The sequence below is a fragment of the Haliaeetus albicilla genome, chromosome 7 (genome assembly GCF_947461875.1).
Source record: "Haliaeetus albicilla chromosome 7, bHalAlb1.1, whole genome shotgun sequence".
Lineage (NCBI taxonomy): Eukaryota > Metazoa > Chordata > Aves > Accipitriformes > Accipitridae > Haliaeetus > Haliaeetus albicilla.
The window spans coordinates 1,875,167-1,896,046 of NC_091489.1; the positions used below are offsets into that span (position 1 = coordinate 1,875,167).

The following is a 20,880-nucleotide window of genomic DNA, read 5'->3' on the forward strand; positions in this document are numbered from 1 at the left end:
CGAAGCCTGTCACGGCGTGCCGGCCCCGGCCTTCCCGCCTCGCCTAACGCCTCGCCTCTCTTTCTCCGGGTTGAGTTTTAAAAAGCTGATCCCGCGGGTCGTCTAGTTCGGCCTAGATACCGGGAGGAGCGCGTTCTATCGAAGCACCAGGGGTTAAACCGCGACCGGTAACGGGCGGCGTAACGCGCGGCTGCTCCGCGCCGGCCGCCGCCACCGCGCTTGAAGGAGGTTGGGCGGGGTGATGGGGGGGTGGGGGGGCGGAGCGTGTGGCGCCAGGCTCCGCCCACTGCCCCCTCCCACCTCTCCTCCCCGCCCTCTCGCGAGACGTGGCGGCTCTCGCGAGAAGGCGGGAGCGCCGCGCTCCCCCAGCGCAGCCGCGGCCGGAGGGATGGCGGCGGCGGCCGCCGCCGTCGTGTGAGGCCGGCGGGCAGCGGCCCGGCCGCGGCTCTCACACCCCCACACACACCCCCCCACACACACCCCCCTCCTTTACCCCCTTCACGCTCCCGGCCCGGCCCGACGCGACGCCGGCGCTGCGGTCCGCCGCGGAGCCGCCCGTCCCCACCCGCGGCATGAAGGCGGCGCCGGGCGGTGCCGAGGGTGAGTGAGTGCCGCCGGGGGGGCGCGGCTGGCGCGAGGGCTTTCCCGCCGGTTCTGTGAGGAGACCGGGCTGTGTGTGTGTGTGTGGCGGGGGGTTGTCCCGGTGTCTCCCGAGGCACCGGCACGGTGGTCGGTGCGGCTGAGTGTCGGGCTGGGGCTGAGGTATCTCCCCGAAAAAAACGGCAGCGGGGCCGCGGGCCGGCGGGAGGACGAAGATCCTTTCACCGGCACCGTGACTCGCTTCCCCCCCCCACCCCCGGCCGGGCCTCTGGGTCTTCGTGCTGGCTGCGGGCTGGTTCTGGGTTTTTTGGGGGGGGGGGGGGGAGGAAATAAAAAGGCGGATATCCTCGTGAGGCTCTTAACAGTGCTGAAATCTGTCAGAACTGCCCCTGTCCCAGGGCTTAATGGGGTCTTATGGATGTACAGAAATTCCTGGAGGAAGAGCGTAAAGCGGAGGGAGCCCGGCTCATTTGGGAGGTGAACATAAGCCCTTGGGCACAAACTGAAAGGTGGGAGGCTCCACCTGAGCATCAGGAAACACTTTTTCACTCTGAGGGTGCCCAAGCACTCAAACAGTGTGCCCAGAGAGGTGGTGGAGTCAGCATCCTTGGAGATGTTCAGAAGCCATCAGGACACGGTCCTGGACAACCAACTCTCCGTGGCCCTGCTTGGGCAGGGGGCTTGGACCAGGTGAACTCCAGAGGTCCCTTCCAGCCTCAACAGTTCTGTGATTCTAACGTAGCCGAGAGGTATAAAGTGTCTGAAAAGATCTAGCAAATGTTTGTTTATTTCTTAATGCTTGGATTGGATGGGGTCAGCATTAGATCTATGAACTGTACATGCATCAATAATGAAAACAAAGCCTTGAAATTTTGCAGGTGAGGACTTACAGGGTTGCATGCTGTGGCAGTTAAAATGTCGTAGGCGTCTGTTTGCCTTGGACCCACTAGTGCCAGTGGCAGGGTTTATTTTGGCAGTGATGTCCGCTGGGATTTTTTGACAAATGCAAGTGTAGAAAAAGCTGTCTCACAGCAAAAAAAGACAAAATTATAGGTACTCCTGAAAGCTGCGTTATCTTTGTGCATGCATCCAACTAGATAGTAGGGAAAAAATGAACCATTTAATCTTGGAACTTTTTTAGCTGAACTGTCCAACTCTAGTTTTTTGCTTAGTTACTGATCCTGTATCCTTCCTTGTCTCCCATCAAAGAAATATTATTAACAACAGTGGAACTTTCTAAAATATATAGATATGAGCTTGTAGAACCATAGGTAGTAGATGAGAGCCTGTGGGATATGAGAGGGGTTTTGTAAAGGCTGAGTAGGTTCCAGGTTGGTAGAGATCCGTGACCCCCCCCAAGTCATCCACTGCTTCAGTATCTCAGAGGGTAGGGAGCTGTGCCCTGGCTCTAGAACAGCACCGAGGAGACACCAGCCCTCAGTTTCAAGCTAGCATGAGGTAGGGGTGTGTCTGATCAGAGAACTTGTGACAGCTGGCAGTTGGACTGATTTGGTTGAGGTTTTTGGTGGTGGAAGGGTCTGTGTGAAGGTCTTTATTGTACAGGGGGTTGGATAGCTGGAAGAGTAAACAGTGAAGGGGAATCCAGGAAATGAAGCTTAGCCTTGCTTCTTTAACACAATGTTTTCTACACTCTCTGTTTCCTGTCCCAGGGAAGCTTTGTCTTTAGACCATGCCCTTGTATCTTCAAACAGTGCCCCAATACATTCCTGTCATGCCAGAACTTAACCTGATGGGGCCACATCACTCAGAGTCTGTGCAGAATAGGAGCTGGGCTTTTCCCAACAGGCCTGTAGGCATTTTATGGTCCTTTAGGTTTTGATAGTTTGTGATACATCCTTAACGTTTACTTAACTTTAAGGTCTAGGTTGCAGGGATAAATCAGCAGAAAATAAGTTTTTTGAAATCATGGTTAGCTTAAAGCTAGGAAGTATTTTTATCGTAACTGCCAAGCTGTTTTATTTGTAAAGCTTCAAATATTGTCTCATTCTCTTTTCTGAATATTCCCGTCTTACAGAAACAGAGAAGCTGAATAAGATGAGTACCCTCTTAGAAAAACTTCATGCAAAGTACAACCAAAACAGACCTTGGACAGAAACCATGAAGTTAGTCCGTCAAGTCATGGTGAGGATTGTTGAGATCTCAGCAGGAGGGTTTCTGAAGTTTCTTTAGCAATAATTTTGTTGTCGGTTTGTTAGATCTCTTCAAAGTGCTTTACCCTTTGTTCAAGCCTTGACTGCCTCCTGGGCCAGCGTGGGTGAGGCGTGCCAGTTCTCACACCCCGCAGTGTGCAGGGGAGGGAGTGATGTCTGTACCCTTTCTGTCTGGCCTGTCTTTGCCTTCCCTAATTACAGCCTCCCCTCTGCAGCCTAATTGACATGGGGCAGCTGTCAGCTCAGCACTAGGAAAAGGGTCAAACTTGTGGTTCCAGCCAGTGCTGAGAAGCCCAAACCATTCTGCCACTTGCTGTTTCAGGATGTTGTGTTTTGTAAAGCAATTTGCTCCCCGTTCAGTGATATTCAAAACTCAGTGTTGGCTTAGTCAGACGTGGGTTTGAAATACTGGTCTCTGGGTAGGGGGAAGGAGGAGCAGGAGGCAGGGGAGAGCTACATCAAAGGCTTCTGCATATATTGTGGTGTTAAAAGTTTGCCTGTCTCGTTATTTCTCTGTCATTTCCTATATAACTCTTAGCTTATGCCTATTAAAAAGTTGCTACAGTCTGTTCTTCCAGATGAGCAAGTTGCTTAAAAGAAAATAAATCAATTCCAGGCCTGCCTTTGCTACCTGCTTCCAAAATGGATACTGTTCTCCTGCAGGAGTCAAAATGAGGATGTAATTTGGGGATGAAGTCTAATCTGCTTTTAATTACCTAAATAAACCTCACTTGACTCAACAAAAGTTGCAATAATTCCCTCTTACTGAGTGATACACAAAAAGGACATTTTTCTTCTTTCTGACTAAGGAAAAGCGAGTTGTGATGAACTCTGGGGGGCACCAACATCTGGTGAGCTGTTTGGAGACTTTGCAGAAGGCATTAAAAGGTTGGTACGTTCTGTGCGTGCACTTTACAGACTGCTTAACAGTGGTATGCTGTGGAAATGCTCGAAATCATAAAAGCAAGCAAGGTTGTTGGTAGCACTTATCCCTGTGTTCCTAGGGCATGTGTGCTAACGTTTACATAAGCACGCTTATCTCGGTGCCAGTCAGTACCAGTCAAGATGGCCTGTGTTAGTTTTATTCTAAATGCCCATACCTGAATTCCACTTGTGGAAGAAGAACCATTCTGTCTTTGCAGTTCTAAGAATGTTCAGTTTTCTCTATGAAAGTTGTTCATTCTGCCTGTATTTTGAGTACAGATAATGTATATAGTTGCACATGTGAAGGTGTGACGGGCCATGGGAGGCAGTAACTAGTTGAGATTGGGTTTAATGCTGATGTCTTATGCCTGGGGAAATGTGGAATCATTTCACTAAGCCTTGTTTTTTGCTCTCTCCATCTAGTATCTTCTCTGCCTGCCATGACAGATCGCTTAGAGTCTATAGCTAGACAAAATGGGTAGGTCTTCTTTATTTTATAGCAAAGGCTTTTCCCGTTTATCTGTACGCATCGTAATCTCACTGCTGGTTTGATTGGTTTTTGTGTGCATCTCATAGCAATTTTTGTTTTGTTTTGTATGTAAGCCTTGGATCTCACCTTAGTGCAAATGGCACTGAATGTTACATCACTTCAGACATGTTCTATGTGGAAGTCCAGTTAGATCCTACAGGGCTGCTGTGTGATGTCAAGGTGGCTCACCATGGAGAAAACCCTGTGGTATGTATTACTGACAAAGATGAGGGTAATGCCTTTGTGTTTTTGGAACTGCCATTTTGGCTCCCGTTTGTCTGAGCAGAGGAAATGGATTATATTGAATGTTCTGCTAGACCTAGCATTGCACCTTTGCTGCTTGTTCTAGTGGAAAGTAAAAGCCTCCGTGGAGTAATCTGTTCTTGTGGGTTAATCTGATTGATGTAGTGTACGTGTGCAAGGACTGTTTTACTGATGGTCTCTCTTTTTCTCTGAGTGGTTTTATAACTGCCAACATTATTTGAGGAAGCCATCGCTGTATTTCTGAGAATTTTTATTCTGGAGGAAGGATAGGGAAATTAATCATATAAAACTTAGATCTCTGAATGGACAATACTAAAACACGGAATGCTGAAAGGAAATGTCTTCCTTTCTGCACATGTATGAGAGTTTGCACTTGCTATTTACGTTGGCCTAGCCACTCTTCTGAAAACAGACCATTTTTAATATCTCTATATAAGATCATAGGTTTTCAACGTAAGGCTTCACAATTTTAAAAGTTTTATTTCAAATCAGTTGTTTAAGAGATTGCTTGAATTTTTCCCAGAGCAGGTTGAGAAACAGAACTAGAACCAGAGCAATATGTAGTTGTGAGCATTGTGTTGCTTCTCATGAAAAGCTGATGCTACAAATGTTACTGTCCTAATACTTTACAGTTGCTGTGCTGCACAAAGACTGAAATTGCTGCATTCGACATTGATATCGTTGTATGTTCTTTCCTTTTCAGAGTTGTCCAGAATTGGTGCAACATCTGAGGTGAGCAACAAGACTTGGTTGTAGCACTTTCTTGGTTGTAGCTTCTCTTTGCAGTATTGATCTGATGCTATTTTATGTCTGGAAATGCAAAATGTTTCATAACTGTTCTTTCCCCACAAAGTCTTTCCACTTCTCCAGGGGATTTTCTGGCTTTGGTTCAGATACTTCAGATTCTGACTGCTGTGCATGGTATCTTGGAAGCCACAGCACAACATTCATCAGAATCATTAAAGCTGGATCATTTAAAGAACACATTTTGTAGCTTTCATGTAGCAAAAGTATTTTTTTAAGTGGTTTAGTGAACTTAGAACTTTTTAAAACAAAACCTAATCTGCTATGAATTTGAATACATGTTACTTTTTCTTCCTTTCAGAGAGAAAAACTTTGATGAATTTTCTAAGCACCTAAGGGGGCTTGTGAACCTGTATAAGTTGCCAGGAGACAAGTAAGTCTAGAATATGTATTACGTTTATTTACAACCGCATATATAAAATTAAGCGAATCTACAAGCTTTTTATTCTGTGCTTAAATTTTCATTGTGTGTGATCCTACTGACTTCATCACCATGGCTTGCATGTGCACAGAGTGGGTAGGGAAGATTTAATGTGAAGTGGGAATGCAGAGTTATAATTTCTAAATGCTTGGTCTGATGGCAAGTACTGCAGCTTGTCAGCCAGCAGCTCTGTGAGTTGAATGTTATTGCACAGTTCCTTTCAATTTTATATTGTTTTGTGTTTTTTTTTCCCCTAGCAAACTTAAAACTAAAATGTACTTAGCTCTGCAGTCCTTAGAGTTGGATCTCTCAAAAATGGCAGGGATGTATTGGTAAGGACATCTATATCGTTTGTTGGGTTTTGTTGGTTTGTTTTTACTTAATAATGCTGATTCTGATCATGCCAAGTACTGTATATCCCGCAAGTGTCACATCAGTGCCTGTATAGCCTGACATTACTGCTAAGAAGTACAATGCTGAGACTATAGAAGGCCTGTGCTAGCAGGGGAATGATATGCAGAGAGAGAGAAAAACTGCTTAGAGCTTTCTGAGAAATTGCTTTTTAACTGCAGAATTGAATTGAAAGAAAGTCTGGAAGGTAGAAAGTTTGTAACTAGATGGATTAGTGGTAATGTCTTTTACAGCAAGAAATTAAGAAAGATTTGCCCATCTTTCACTGCTGTCGATTCAGTGGATAAACCATCCGTGCTGTAGAGACTAAAGTAGCTTTTGTTTTGCCTATAACTGTGAAGTTTAAGATCACTGCCTCTGTGTTACTGAGAATTGTATATATTGAGCAAATCTTAGATTGCCATCAGCACATGACTTTTGGCTTCAGGTATGACTCTGGCTTCTTACAGATCTGTGATTGCCTCTCTTGCAGGCAAGCCACCAATGCAAATCCTCTCGACAAGATTCTTCATGGCAGTGTTGGCTATCTCACTCCCAGGAGTGGAGGTATCTTTGATTAACAGTTAAAAAAGAAAAGAATAAAAATTACTTTGTTCAGGATCCCCTTTATGTTTGTTTGTAATGTTGTTAGTTTCACATTAACTAAGGGCAGTAATGGGAAATGCTAAACAAACTAAAGGAGGGACAAGGTGGTTGGGTATTTGCAAGTCCCGCATGATCCAGAAGGCTAGCTTTTCTTTACAAAGCTGCACACGGTAATTTTATGGCAGATGGCCATGTCTGTGTCTTTGGCAGCAGAGAACAACTCTTTCAAGGTGCAGTAGCAGCTCTGCACAGCATGTGCTGTGTTACAGTGCAAATATTATGTGGTTACAGGGGTTAATAATTATTGGGTTAAATTGTATTGTCAGGATGCCTGTTCAAAAGCTTCTTTCCCACAGGTCTTCTGATGAATCTCAAGTATTATGTCTCGCCCTATGACTTATTTGAAGATGGCACTGGAGCCCCCGTTATTTTGCATGAGAACAATGGTAGGTCAGCTGTAGCTAGTGTGGACTACTACTGCTTGGAGGAGAGAAGAAAGCAGAATTCCAACAGTCTAGCTCCCCTCTGCTGTCACCCTGTAATACAGGAAAATCATAGACTGACTCTCGGAGGACACGGGTTTAAGAAGCCCATGTGCAAATGCTGGCTTAGTTGACCATCTTCTCGAACCTCATGGCTATTCTGGAGTTTGAGCTGGACTGCTACCGAGGGTGACGGTCTGCAGACAGAGCCTTTTCCCTTAGGGTGAATTTCATCGTTAACATGAGATTCATTTTATTGTGGGAATACTTGTATCTCTGCTGTCTTACTAGAAGATTATTTTTTATGCATGAACATGGAGATCTGTCTCTCAGAAAAATGACAAAACCAAGCACCAATTAAAATTGGGGCTGGTCTCGGAGAAGAAGAGGGTGAAATTGTCCAAAATCATTATTTGTAAATAGCTTTGTAAAGAGCATATGACAAACTTGCAAACATATTTGGAATATATTTTAAGAATTATGCAATTGGTCTACCGTGAAAGAGTAAAATAGAGCGTTAGGTCGCATAAGTAGTTTGGCTGTAGTCCATTTAGTGATAAAAGTGAATGCTGAAAACTGTGCCTTGTGGAGGAATTAAGATATTTCCACCATAGTGATATGTAATTCGTAAAGCTTGCACCTTTTTTTTTTTTCATCAGCTTATGTTGTTGGGTTTTTTTTCTGGCTTCGTCTTGCAGTTCCTCGGTCTTTGGGTATGAATGTATCAGTAACAGTTGAGGGAACCATGACTATGTACAAACTTCCAATTGCACCACTGATTATGGGCTCTCATCCAGTTGACAGCAAAGGGTAAGCAAAGGACATGTCTGCCAGGCCTTTCTCAGCAGCCTTGTTGAGGTGCAAATTCAACATTCAGGCCTCTGTTGAAGTCAGAGCGGGGAGATGACTGCATGATGTCATAGCATTATATAAAGCACTTATGTGCTATCTTTAAGCCAAGAAATACGTTATTTCAGGCATGTGACATGCTTTTGAGGAGTGTCTTAATTTTTAAGAAGGTATAACAATCTGTTTGTATTTGATCGAACAGTAAATTGTATGTCTGGTGCTCATAGCAGACGCCAGAGTCATGCCCTGCATCTAATAAGATCTTGTATTAACCCAATATTTCAGAACTCCATCTTTCTCGTCAATCACCAGTGCCAACAGTGTGGACTTACCAGCTTGTTTCTTCCTGAAATTCCCACGTCCCATTCCAGTGTCTCGAGCTTTCATTCAGAAACTTCAGGGCTGCACAGGTGGGTTGCAGATCTGTCAGACAGATACTCCCTAGGTTTTTATCAATAAACTGCTGCTAATTTTTAAAGTGTGCCAGAACAGTTGCTCAGGATTTTGTGCTTTTTTCGGTAAAACCTGGATAAGTTTCTTTTATTAGATGGTAATGCCTTCTCTGGCCCGCCATCTCTTTCTGGCTCCCAGGTGCTATCATTCTGTGCCATCTTCCTCCCTCAGGTATTCCACTGTTCGACACACCACCAACATTTGTACCCTTGTATGAGTTGATCACACAGTTTGAATTATCCAAGGAGGCTGATCCTCTACCTTTAAACCACAATATGCGCTTCTATGCAGTAAGTATGTTGTTACAACCAGGATGTTATGCTTGTAGATAAGCAGTTTGGGGTTTTTCGTCTGTTTCAGGTATCTTTCAAGTGGGATAAAGGAAATTGGTCTAGCATTTATTTATAGGCAAAAACTATGCTATCGAAGCAGTAGAATTCAGATACCAACATGACCACAGTAATTAGGAATATTGGGTAATGAAAAATCCATTGCTGTTGAAGTGCAGCTGCCGGAATGACAGCAGAGGTGTGGGACTGAGCCTTCCCAGGTGCTGTCCCTTCCTCTTGTTCAGACTGTAATGTGTGGCTGAACAAATCGCATCATTTTGGGAGAAATCCTAGTTCTTAATTTGTCAATGATGGATCTCCTGTTAACTGCAGAGGATTTGCCTTTTCCTCAGAAGGGATGCCATACTGTAGGAAACCATTTTACTGGGACAGTGAGTACTGTTTGGCAGTACTACTTCTGAGGAGCTGAAATCGTGTTTTGCTTGTTCAAATGGGAAGGAAAGTGTCTTCATTGTTTGTCATTTTCAGCCAGAAAGGTGGCTTGGCGTCACTTGGATCCGGGGCCTGCTCTTTCCTTCCTAGATGTCTGTTATTGCCTTGTACCCAGCAGTAGTTGGAGTAAAGCAGAAATTGTTTGTCAGGCTCTTCCAGGACAGCAGCACTGTTACTTTCTGAACAAAGATGCTCCTCTCCCAGATGGAAGAAGCCTTCAAGGAACTTTGATTAGTAAAATCGCCTTCCAGCACCCGGGACGGGTTCCTCTCATCCTCAATTTGATCAGACATCAAGTGGCATACAACACACTGATTGGCAGCTGTGTCAAGCGAACTGTTTTAAAAGAAGGTGGGTACCGCGTGGAGTGGTAAATAATGTGTGGACAGTAAAAAAACCCTGGGTGATATTCCCAGGTGTAGGAATAAGAAATGAGACCCATGCTGCTTTCCTCTCTCTCTCTCTCTCTCTCTCTCTCTCTTTTTTTCTTTTTTTTTTTTTTTCCTTTTCCTTCTATATGGGGGTATTGAGCTGGTGCCTCTGGTTCATCTCCTGTGTTCCCTAATTTAACATTTCCCATGTCTTTCAGATTCTCCTGGGATCCTGCAGTTTGAAGTTTGTCCTCTCTCTGACTCCTGTTTTAGTGTATCCTTTCAGCATCCTGTGAATGACTCCCTGGTGTGTGGTAAGTGGACTCAATAAAAGCATGAGTGTGTTTTTGGAAAGGGTGGCAGGGATTTCTTCCACTGTAACCAGGATTTTGATCTCTTCCAAATGCCTTCTCTCTTTTAGTGGTAATGGATGTTCAAGATTCTACTCATGTGAACTGTAAGCTGTACAAAGGGCTGTCCGATGCTCTTATCTGTACAGATGATTTCATTGCCAAAGTTGTTCAAAGGTAAGCTCAATTTTTTTGTGCCACCATGGACTCTAAATCATATAGATTAACTCTATGTCTATCTCATATTTATCGTAGCGGTATTGGAGCCGTTCTGTCTGCGGGTGAGTTTTAGTAGTGGTTACTTGCAAGAGAGGAAAGCTTGGAGCCCTATTGAAAATTTCATTCCAGACGTTGAACCATAGCTACTTATTTTTGAGTGCGTCTCTGAGGTGCCTACTATTTATGCCTACTGTAGTTGGTTGCTTTCTAAGTCTTGTAAAATGTGGAAGAGCTCCCCTGCAGTTTGTCATTTACACAGGCCTTTTATCAAGGTTCCTCCACCCCAGCCACCATTCAGAACACAATAGAATGTTAACAGGGTACAGCACAGACCTTCTGAGTGAGAATAGCTATTTTTTGTGTCAGAACATCATAGGCTTCTCGTCCCTGAGTAGCATGTGGCATTATTGTTGATTTTTACAGGGTTGCAGGAAATTAGGTTTGCCAAGCTTAGACAAAGGTGTTTTCTGGCAGAATCAGAGTAACAACCCAGGTGGCATCCTGTGCTTTACCTACAAGATCATGATCTGTCAGCTATTAGTTTAATATTAGAGTTAATTGATATATTAATTCTCCCTTCGTGATTGCAGGACAACGCATAAAGGCACAGTTGTCTCGTGGCTAGAAAAGCTTGATGGGATAAGTGTAAATACAAGCAGAACAGCAAGGCATTTACAGTGCCTGGACCTGTTGCTCCCTTGTGCCCAAGAGCTTTACTGCTTGCTTTATGTCGGATGAAGTTATTGAAACGTCTTCAGTGAACATTGCTATAGGGCAGCAAAATGCACGCTAAACCCTTTGTCTTGTGTCTTGCAGATGTATGTCCATTCCTGTCACCATGAGAGCAATTCGTAGAAAAGCAGAAACGATTCAAGCAGACACACCAGCCTTATCCCTCATTGCAGAGACAGTAGAAGATATGGTGAAGAAAAATCTTCCCCCAGCCAGCAGCCCAGGGTATGGCATGACCACAGGCAGCAACCCAATGAGTGGTACCACTACCCCAACAAACACTTTTCCTGGGGGGCCCATCACTACTTTGTTTAACATGAGCATAAGCATGAAAGAGAGGCATGACTCGGTGGGCCATGGGGAGGACTTCAGCAAAGTGTCTCAGAACCCTATTCTCACTAGTTTGTTGCAGATCACAGGGAATGTGGGGTCTACCATTGGCTCAAGTCCAACCCCTCCCCATCACACACCACCACCAGTATCCTCACCAGCAAGCAACACCAAGAACCACCCCATGCTCATGAACCTTCTTAAAGAGAATCCCCCTCAGGATTTCTCCACTCTGTATGGGAGCAGCCCTCTCGAAAGGCAGAACTCTTCCTCTGGCTCCCCCAGAATGGAAATGGGCCCTGGGGGGAATAAGCAAAAGAAAAAAAAGTCCCGCATGCCGGCCGACAAGCCCAAGCATCAGACTGAGGATGATTTCCAGAGGGAGCTCTTTTCAATGGATGTTGACTCCCAGAATCCCATTTTTGATGTCAACATGACTGCAGATACCCTGGACACCCCTCATATTACTCCAGCACCCAGCCAATGCAGCACTCCTCCTACTACATACCCGCAGCCTATACCTCACTCACAGCCCAGTATTCAGAGAATGGTTCGACTTTCTAGTTCGGACAGTATTGGAGCCGATGTTACTGATATCCTTTCGGATATAGCAGAGGAGGCTTCCAAGCTACCCACCACTAACGAGGACTGTCCACCCATTGGTACTCCAGTAAGAGACTCTTCTAGTTCAGGACATTCACAAAGTGCCCTCTTTGACCCAGATGTTTTTCAGACGAACAATAGTGAGAACCCATACACAGATCCAGCAGACCTGATAGCAGATGCTGCTGTGAGCCCCAACAGCGATTCTTCAAACCATTTTTTTCCAGATGGAGTAGATTTCAATCCTGACTTGCTGAACAGTCAGAGTCAAAGTGGCTTTGGGGAGGAGTACTTTGATGAGAGTAGTCAGAGTGGAGACACTGATGATTTCAAGGGCTATGCGTCCCAGGCTCTAACTACTTTGGGGGTGCAAGTCTTGGGGACTGATGGGGGAGAAAATAAGTTTAAGGGGAGCAATCAGTCCGATACGGTAGATTTTAGTATTATTGCAGCTGCAAGCAAAGCACTGGGGTCCTCTGACATGATGGAGCATCACAGTGGAGGTCAGAGCCCTTTACTGAATACAGGGGATATAGGAAAAGAAAAGTCTCAGAAACGGGTAAAGGAAGGCAATGGCTCTGGAAGTAACATGGCAGGTCCCGGGATAGATGGGAAGCCAGGGAAGCGCAGCCGGACACCATCCAGTGATGGTAAAAGTAAAGAGAAACTTCCAAAGCGGAAGAAGCAGGAGACAGATGGGAAATCTCCATCTCACAGTTCATCAAACAGGCCTTTCACGCCACCAGCAAGCACAGGTGGGTCCAAATCTCCTGGGAGTTCAGGCAGATCTCAGACTCCTCCCGGTGTAGCTACTCCTCCTATTCCAAAAATAACCATTCAGATCCCAAAAGGAACAGTGACTGTGGGCAAACCGTCTTCACATGGCCAGTATACAAGTAGTGGCTCTGTCACCTCCTCCAGCAGCAAAAGCCATCATAGCCATTCTTCCTCCTCCTCTTCTTCCTCCTCTTCAACCTCAGGCAAAATTAAAAGCAGCAAATCAGAAGGGTCTTCTGGCTCAAAGATGAGCAGCAGCCTCTACTCAAGCCAAGGCGGCTCAAGTTCAGGTCAGTCCAAAAGCTCAGCTCAGTCAGTGGGAAAGCCTGGATCCTCCCCCATCACCAAACATGGCCTCAGCAGCGGTTCTGGAAGTACCAAGATGAAACCTCAAGGAAAGCCATCATCACTTATGAACCCTTCCATGAGTAAACCAAACATCTCTCCATCTCATTCTAGACCCTCAGGAGGTTCTGACAAGCTTGCTTCTCCCATGAAACCTGTCCCGGGTACTCCCCCATCATCTAAAGCAAAGTCACCTATCAGTTCAGGTTCCGGAGGCTCCCATATGTCTGGGACCGGATCAAGCTCAAGTATGAAATCGTCTTCAGGAATGGGATCCTCTGGGTCTATGTCACAGAAACCACCTCCTTCATCAAATTCTTCGACGGCGTCTTCATCTTCCTTTTCGTCTAGCGGGTCTTCCATGTCTTCATCTCAAAACCAGCATGGAAGTTCCAAAGGCAAGTCTCCAAGCAGAAACAAGAAGCCATCTCTGACTGCAGTCATAGACAAACTTAAACATGGGGTTGTCACTAGCGGGCCTGGTGGAGATGACCCAATGGATGGACAAATGGGGCCAAGTTCCAATTCCTCAAGCCATACTATGTCCTCCAAACACAATATGTCCGGAGGTGAGTTCCAGGGCAAACGTGAGAAGAGTGACAAAGAGAAATCTAAAGTCTCTGTTTCTGGAGGATCTGTTGACTCTTCCAAGAAGACTTCAGATTCCAAAAATGTTGGAAGCACTGGAGTGGCCAAAATTATCATCAGCAAACACGATGGTGGTTCCCCTAGCATTAAAGCCAAAGTAACTTTGCAGAAACCTGGGGAAGGAGGTGGGGATAGCCTAAGGCCTCAGATGGCTTCTTCCAAAAGCTATGGATCCCCTCTAATCAGTGGATCTACTCCAAAACATGAACGCTGCTCTCCCAGCCACAGTAAGTCACCAGCATACACTCCCCAAAACATAGACAGTGAGAGTGAGTCGGGCTCTTCCATAGCAGAGAAATCCTACCAGAACAGCCCCAGCTCTGATGATGGCATTAGGCCTTTGCCTGAATATAGCTCAGAAAAACACAAGAAGCACAAAAAAGAGAAGAAAAAAGTGAAAGACAAAGACCGGGACAGAGATCGGGATCGGGATAAAGACAGAGACAAGAAGAAATCTCACAGCATGAAGCCAGAGAGCTGGTCAAAGTCCCCAATTTCAGCTGACCAGTCTCTCTCCATGACAAGCAGTGCTATCCTTTCGGCTGAGCGCCCATCCCGGGCTAGCCCTGAGTTTTTGATCGGGGAAGAAGATGACGATCTCATGGATGTTGCTCTAATTGGCAATTAATTTTCTTGGTGTCTTTAAAAGATGAACTGTATGCAGGACCTGCGGGTTCTAGAGATGGAAAGAAAGGAACCATTCATTGCAAACCTGCCACGCTGATCTTTACGGGGTGTGTTTGAAGAGAAAAAAAAAGTATTTCCAAGGATCTCCAAAGTCTGAACAGAAAGTGTGAGTGCCAGCAGCTTGTTTGGCAAGCCAGGTTCCTGACTGTGGCCTTCCTCCTGCAGACACTTACACTCATTCTTAATTTATAAGTATTACTAGCCCCATTAGAGTTAATGGGTATAAAGCTAAGTATGCGTGTAAGTGTGGGAGCAGACCCCAAACTGGTGCAAACAGAAACATAGGCTATTCTGGGAGAGTCCGAGTTCCTCTGCCCCTCTTCCCATTCAGAATAAGTTGCTTTTGTATTTAGGAAGTTTTAAAGTAATTATTTTAGGGCATCTTTTAGGGTTGGGTTTTATTCTTTTTAAAAGGGTGGTTGGAAGAAAAAAAGAGAATTTTTAAAATTTATTTTATTTTTGTGGCATTTCTTCATTCAATGCCTGATTTGGTGTGGTGCTGAGAAGCTTCGTCTTCCTCTGATACGAGCTGCTCTGCAGAATCGGGCACTGTGTTCTGATGGATGTCAGCATTTTATTCAGGTCACAGGGATGAAGGATTGCTGTCTTATGTTTGACTTCCCTCTCATTTAGGTATTTATTTATGTCCGTATCTGAATGCCTCATGCTGCTTGTTTTCAGGCAATCTCTGTTTTAATTGTATGATGCAGAGCCCAAAGGGACTTGGGAATTTGGGTCGAGCCCATGGATTGGGGCAGCTCTGCATACATGCAGCCACTGTAGCTTTGGTGAAGTTGGTGAAATTCTGGCATGCGTTGGAGCAAATCTAAACTGAAAAGGGACTCCACTGTCTTCATCTGAGCATTGCTTCCTTGTAAGCCTAGCGAACAGAGCTTCCCCAGAATCCCCTGATGCTGCATTTGTAAAGCGATGGACTGGAAGCTGCACGCGTCTCAGTCCTGCGGACACTTTAGAGCCATGCTTAATTTATCCACTACGAATACTTCCATTGATGTCGCTAGAACAGCTAGTGTGTGCATTCAAGGTTGAAAAATGGGCCTTGTTTTTGCAATCTGTTTCTGAGCCCTTCAGGGTTTCATTTTGGTTTTTGCTTTTTTTTCTTTTAACATACAGGGTGCTTCTCAGATAGTAGTTCTGGTAATGCACACGAGCATTGCCTTCTCTCTCCAGGAGGTGTTAGCCAGCCGTGTCCTGGTGTTAGCACTGACACTGCTGGAAAAACAGCCCCTAACTGGTTCATCTGAGATAAGAGTTGCAGCAGAAGCAGTGATTTCCTTAAAAGATGGGTTTTCCCTTTTTGGGTGGAATTAAGAGCGTGACTCAGGCATCCTCTATGGTCTTATCTTGTGGTCCCTGAAAGGAAAAGAGACTCAGGGGAGCGTTTTATTTTTAAAAGCAGTTAAATCTGATTCACTGAAGAGGAATGCGGGAAATGAAGAGTTCTGCAAACACATCTCCTTTTGAATCATGTACTGAGCAGAATCCTCCTCCCGCTGGGTTTTGCTGTTGACTCCTGGAGGCCAGGATTTCCCCCCGTGGGAACGAGATGATACTTCGCGTTTGGGGATGCAGTCAGAAACGATGTCAAAGATTGAAGTTTCTGTTAAACCACAGAGGTTTCCAGTCCTGCTTACGGTCTAACCCCAGTGACACCCCAGGCAAGCTGTTTCTTTTCTGGCTCCTTCAAAGCCGTAGTGAGGCCAGTGTCTTTTCAGTAGGGCGGTGACGATTCGGTTAATTGATTTAGAGATGTTTCACCTCTTCTTCCTGCCTTCAGCTTAATTCCAGGGCTCCTGCAGAGCGTGGGAGCCGTGAATTTCTCCAAAGCCCACCCCCACCCCCACCAGGCTCTGGAGAACTCTCCCTTGTATTTTCCATCCTTCATCCTTTGCTCCTTGTGGTCTGCACACCGTAGCTTCCCCCTCACCAGCGCTCCCATCTTCATGTGCTGAAATCATAGGAAAATAGTAAATAAAGTCTAAACCCGGAGCAAATGACGTTATCTTACGCAGCATCAGAATCGTATGACTGCGGGGTGTCTATGAAGAGGATGTAAGAAACACAACACCAGATGAATTTATCTTGAGACCCTGCTACGGCGGCTGCATCTGGGAAATGATGCCTGCTCAGACTCCAGCAGGTTGTCGCCGGTGTTTGTTCTGCCCCTCCCGGGTTTTGGGGTTTTTTAAGTTGTTTTTGTTAAATAAAAAGCCCTTTGATCTGTTCGGGGTCACGTGAAGGCATAAACAGCCTTCGGAAAGAGGCGCTCTTCAAGTGGAATAAGGGCTGGGGATTTCACGGGACAGTTTGCTGGACTTATTAGTCGGAGTCACGTTTTACTGGTGAAAGTTGGAAGGAAATACTGTTCAGCTTTCTAATTAACACAAAAATGTGTTTTAAAGGAAAGAGCTGCACACGTTTCCTCTCCGCTCGCCCAAGACCAAAGTTGAATATCCTAAATTTCTTTTGCGAAAGGCGGGCATCACCATTGCCTGCAGAAATTAGAGGGAGCAAAGTCTCCTCCCTGCTGCCGCCGCTGCTGCGAGAGTTGTGAGTCCCGGACCGTGGAGGCAGCAGCAATTTAAAGCTTTTTTGCCCCATTTTGGTGCCCTGTCCCCTTCCCCTGTGTGTGATATAAATCATGTGAGAGAGAGAGAGAGACCGGAGCCAGGCACTGGCTGCACAACGCTTCTGTTGCCGTGATGAGGTACACGACTACACAGGTGTTTTGACGTGTAAATGCTCAGTCTCTGACAAATGTTTTATTTTTAAAATATTTTTGCTTATTCTCGACGATTATTTTAACATCTTTCAGTATTGGAAAGATAAAAGGTGTAAACGAAATAAAAGCCAAACCTTTTAATCTCAGGTGGTGAAGTGTACATGGAGATTAAAAGAAAATGGTTCTTTCCTAAATGGTCGTGATGTAAATACCTGTCTGGAAATTTGCTTTTTTTTGTAAATACCCCCGGCTCCTTTTGCATTCTTTTTGGACGTAGAGTGTACTTTCAACTTTTTTGGAAATATTGCAAAGAACATGTTTATTTACATGCAAATAAATCTCTTTGGTACAAAGAGGTGTCGGCTTACTGGAAAGGGGGGGGGGGGGGCGGGAGGCGGCGGGGATGCCCCGCCACGCTTGATTTTCCCGCGGGAATGACATAATCGTGACGTCGCGCCAGCCGGGCCCGTGATTGGTCGAACTCCGCGGCCTCCCCGCTCCTCCCGGAAGAGCGCGAAGGGGCGGAGGACACCGCCCCCCCCCCGGGACCCCCGGTCCCCGCGGCGGCACCGGGAAGGGGGGGGGGAGCGGCGCCCCCCCCCGGATATCAGTGGGCGGATCCTCACGGCCCCCGGATATCGCGGGGGGGGGGTCCTACAGCCCCCGGTGTCGCGGGGAGGGGAGGGGGCGCCCCTCGCAGCCCCCCCCTCCCCGGTAAGACCGTGGAGGGGGGCGACCCTGGCGGCGGCGCGATGGGGGCGGCGGCGGCCTGCGGGGTAGGTGGGGGGGTGGCGGGGGGGTGTGCAGCCTCCCCCCTTCCCGTTCCCGTCCCGTCGTGTCCCCCGCCCGCCACCGGCCCCGCTTCCCCGCGCGCTGTGTTCCCCCCCCGCCGCCGCCGCGCGCCGTAGCCGGCGCTGGCCAATGAGCGTGCGCGTTGCTGGCAGGTGCGGAGTGTTTTTGTTTTGGGTTGAAGTTGAGGCCGGAGGAGACGCGGCGGCGGCGGCGGGCGGAGGCCGCGGAGCCCCGGTACCCCCTGCCCTCCTCCCTCCGCCGGCCTTCCTCCCCCCTCTCCCTCCCTTCCCCCCCTCTCCTCTTCCTCCTCCTCCTTCTCCTCTTCCTCCTCCTCCCCGCCGGCCCCGCCCGCCCCCGGCCCCGCCATGCGGAGGGAGATGAACGGGGTCACTAAGAGCCGCTTTGAGGTGAGGCCCCGGCCGGCGAGGCCGCCCGGCCCGGCTGAGGAGACGGGGAGGGAGGCCCCAGGCCGCAGTGGGGGGGTGGGGGGGGCGGGGCGAGGCCCCCCCACCCGGGACAACTGGTCATCGCGGCCCTGTGGGAAAGCTGGATGGGGGGGAGGTATTTATGAGTGGGGCTGGGGGGGGCTTTACCACAGGGCTGGAGTGGGGGGAGCCCCACGGGTGTGGGCGTGCAGGGAGGGGGGGCTCGGGCCTGCTGCTCCCCCCCCCCCCCGGGTGTGTGTGTGGGGGTGTTGTTGGTGTGAAACTTCTTGCTCCCCCCTTTTACATCATCGTGTTCCCCTTTATGTCTGACGGCATTGTCTCGTCAGATGTAAACTCCCGGGGGGGGTGCTGCGGTGGGGGGGGGGGGGTGCGCAGGGCTGCTGCCAACGTGTTGCTGCGGGTGTGAGCGCTGGCAGCGAAGTTGGTGATGGAGCAGGGGATGTGGGAAATCGAGCCTGGAAAACAAGACAGCCTGGCCTGGGCCGGGAGGGGCTGGGAAGCTGGGGGGAAGGTGGCCCCGGCGTGTCTTTTTTTGGGCAGTAGCCGAGAAAAATTTGATTACGGGGAGGTGGGGGGATGGAGAGGACGGAAGGAGCAGAGGGTAAACAATAAGATCTATTCAAAGAATATGGCACAAAGCAGCCTATCGAGCCCGGGCTGCTTCCAGCTCTGCATTGTTGTAACAGCTGTCTTCCCCGAGTGGGGGAGGAGGTTGGTATCAGGAGTGAGAGCAGCAGGGTTTACTTTTCATCACTGTAAGAGCCTGTTGTGGAGGATGAAAATACCTGCCCATTCCTTCTCTCGACCGCCTGGCTCGTGTTGTGTGCGAGGACAACATGGGAGGAAAAGAGCCTGGAATGGTAAAGATGTGGCTATGTGTGTGTGTGTGTGTGTGTCCCCCTCACAGAGAGGGGACGGGAAGGCTGTCAAGCGAAAATAGTGGTTAACAGTAAACTGAAGAGTGTCTGGTTCCACAGAGAACAGCGCGGAATTCCCCAGGAAACTGGCCCTGCAGTTGAGAAAGGTGCATAAAATAATGGTTTTGTAATATTGCACATGAAATTGTTTTCTTCCTGTATGAAATCTGTATCAGCCGCTGTAAATAAGTAGCAGCTTATCTGTTCAGAATGGTTTCAGGTTAAACTGTGTTATAACATTCATGTTTCTGTAGCATCCAAACGATAAAAACATTGCACTAAACCTGGGAACTCAGAAGGCTGCATGCGTAACGTGTTTTATCTGGGGTTATTGTTTTTACTGTTCTAGTCTGTTCTTGGCTGCACAGATTTTTTTTATTTTTTTTCTGAGAGGTTGTTTTTTTTTTTTATTGCTGCAGAGCGGCTGGTTACAGAGCAGAGTAGAGAATAAAAACATGTTGGTAGCAGTCTTCTGTGGGGAAACATCTTATACGGCAATGACCTTTTCTGCTTGCTTAGCCTTTGTCTTGAAGTACTAGAGTTCATTCCAGTATTGGGAGAGCTTTTCATCAGGGTTGTACCAAAACAAGATTAACCCAATTCATTGTGGAAGAAGAGTGGGGAAGAGCTTTGGTTTGCTTGTTTTGGGTGGGGCTTTTTTGCTGGAATTGTATGTTGTTTTCTTCCTATAGTAAAAAATGGACAAGTTGAAAATAAGCAAAATATTCAAAGAGTATTTGAGTTCTAAATTAATCTTTATTTTTTTTTACTCTATATTTGTACAGGAAGAGTCAGTGTATTATAGAAAGGCTTACTTTGAGCTACAGGAAGTGCCTTTAAACATTATTCCGTTTCTTGGCTATGTTTTGGTGAGTGAATCGAGGGCATGGTTTTATTAGCCCTAGCATTGATTATCTCTGACCCACTCACCTATATATCCTGGAAGGGACGAGTTTAGAACTCTTTTGCTTTAAATACATGGGTTTCTAGTGAGGATGTTTTGGTCTGAAAAGCTTCTAAACTCTTAAGGTGTTCACACTTGCAAATAGATTTATTTTTCAGAGGGGAAGTATGCGTAGAAATTTAGCCGTGCTATCTAGAAAACGGTTTGTAATGTTTCTGCTTTAAAAGTAAAAGTCCTATTCACTGACAAGAGCGTGCCTTTTAGTGTAATAGTTCATATGTAATGTAACATAAGGACAATTATGCAAAAATGTGTTGAGACTGGAAGCTGCTATTCAAAGTTGTTGAATATTGTAAGATCAACGAAGACAGCACGGGGTTGAATGCTTGGTGATTAGTACTCCTCCTACATAGCCCTGTGCGTTACCTCTGGATTAGACGCAGAGCTGACTGCCGTGGTAGTTTCCCTGACTGAGGAGTGGTAAGTAGGGCCTTTGAATGTCTGGAGTCTTATCTTGGGGTAAAAATAGCTTGATGCAGAGTTCTGACTAATGTGTATTGTGTCTGTTTCAGACTTCAAATAACGAGTGAGTTATTGAGGGGGAGTTTGATTTGGGTTTTCAGACTTAAGTTTATTGTCTTTCGTTAAGCCACGTAAACAGATTCCTGAACTATTGTTGTTGGGTAATTTTAAAATCCACTCTAGATTGGATTTAATAATCATTTCTTCTTACTGTAGTAA

General features: G+C 46.7%; 2 protein-coding genes across 10 annotated transcripts in view; both read left to right on the forward strand.

The window, feature by feature from the left end:
- The first annotated feature begins 341 nt into the window (after positions 1–341).
- MED1 (mediator complex subunit 1) lies at positions 342–17,433 on the forward strand. The gene is made up of 17 exons (XM_069786396.1): positions 342–600; positions 2,636–2,742; positions 3,581–3,659; positions 4,119–4,173; positions 4,299–4,431; positions 5,192–5,220; positions 5,594–5,665; positions 5,971–6,045; positions 6,597–6,670; positions 7,066–7,155; positions 7,890–8,001; positions 8,326–8,450; positions 8,665–8,783; positions 9,425–9,626; positions 9,865–9,960; positions 10,068–10,173; positions 11,032–17,433. The coding sequence occupies exons 1-17, from the start codon at positions 573–575 to the stop codon at positions 14,276–14,278; spliced, it is 4,749 nt and encodes a 1,582-aa protein (XP_069642497.1). The 5' UTR covers positions 342–572; the 3' UTR covers positions 14,279–17,433.
- Positions 17,434–17,799: 366 nt separating this feature from the next.
- FBXL20 (F-box and leucine rich repeat protein 20) overlaps positions 17,800–20,880 on the forward strand; it is a 44,099-nt gene continuing 41,018 nt past the window's right edge. For 2 of the 9 annotated variants that reach the window (XM_069786405.1, XM_069786410.1), the window contains exon 1: positions 18,031–18,279. In XM_069786405.1, coding sequence (XP_069642506.1) covers positions 18,238–18,279 — 42 coding nt within the window. In that variant the 5' untranslated portion in view covers positions 18,031–18,237. Of the gene's footprint in view, positions 17,857–18,030; positions 18,280–18,883; positions 19,179–19,295; positions 19,343–20,880 lie in introns of those variants that run through there. The other 7 variants (XM_069786403.1, XM_069786402.1, XM_069786400.1 and 4 more) reach the window with 7 other exon arrangements.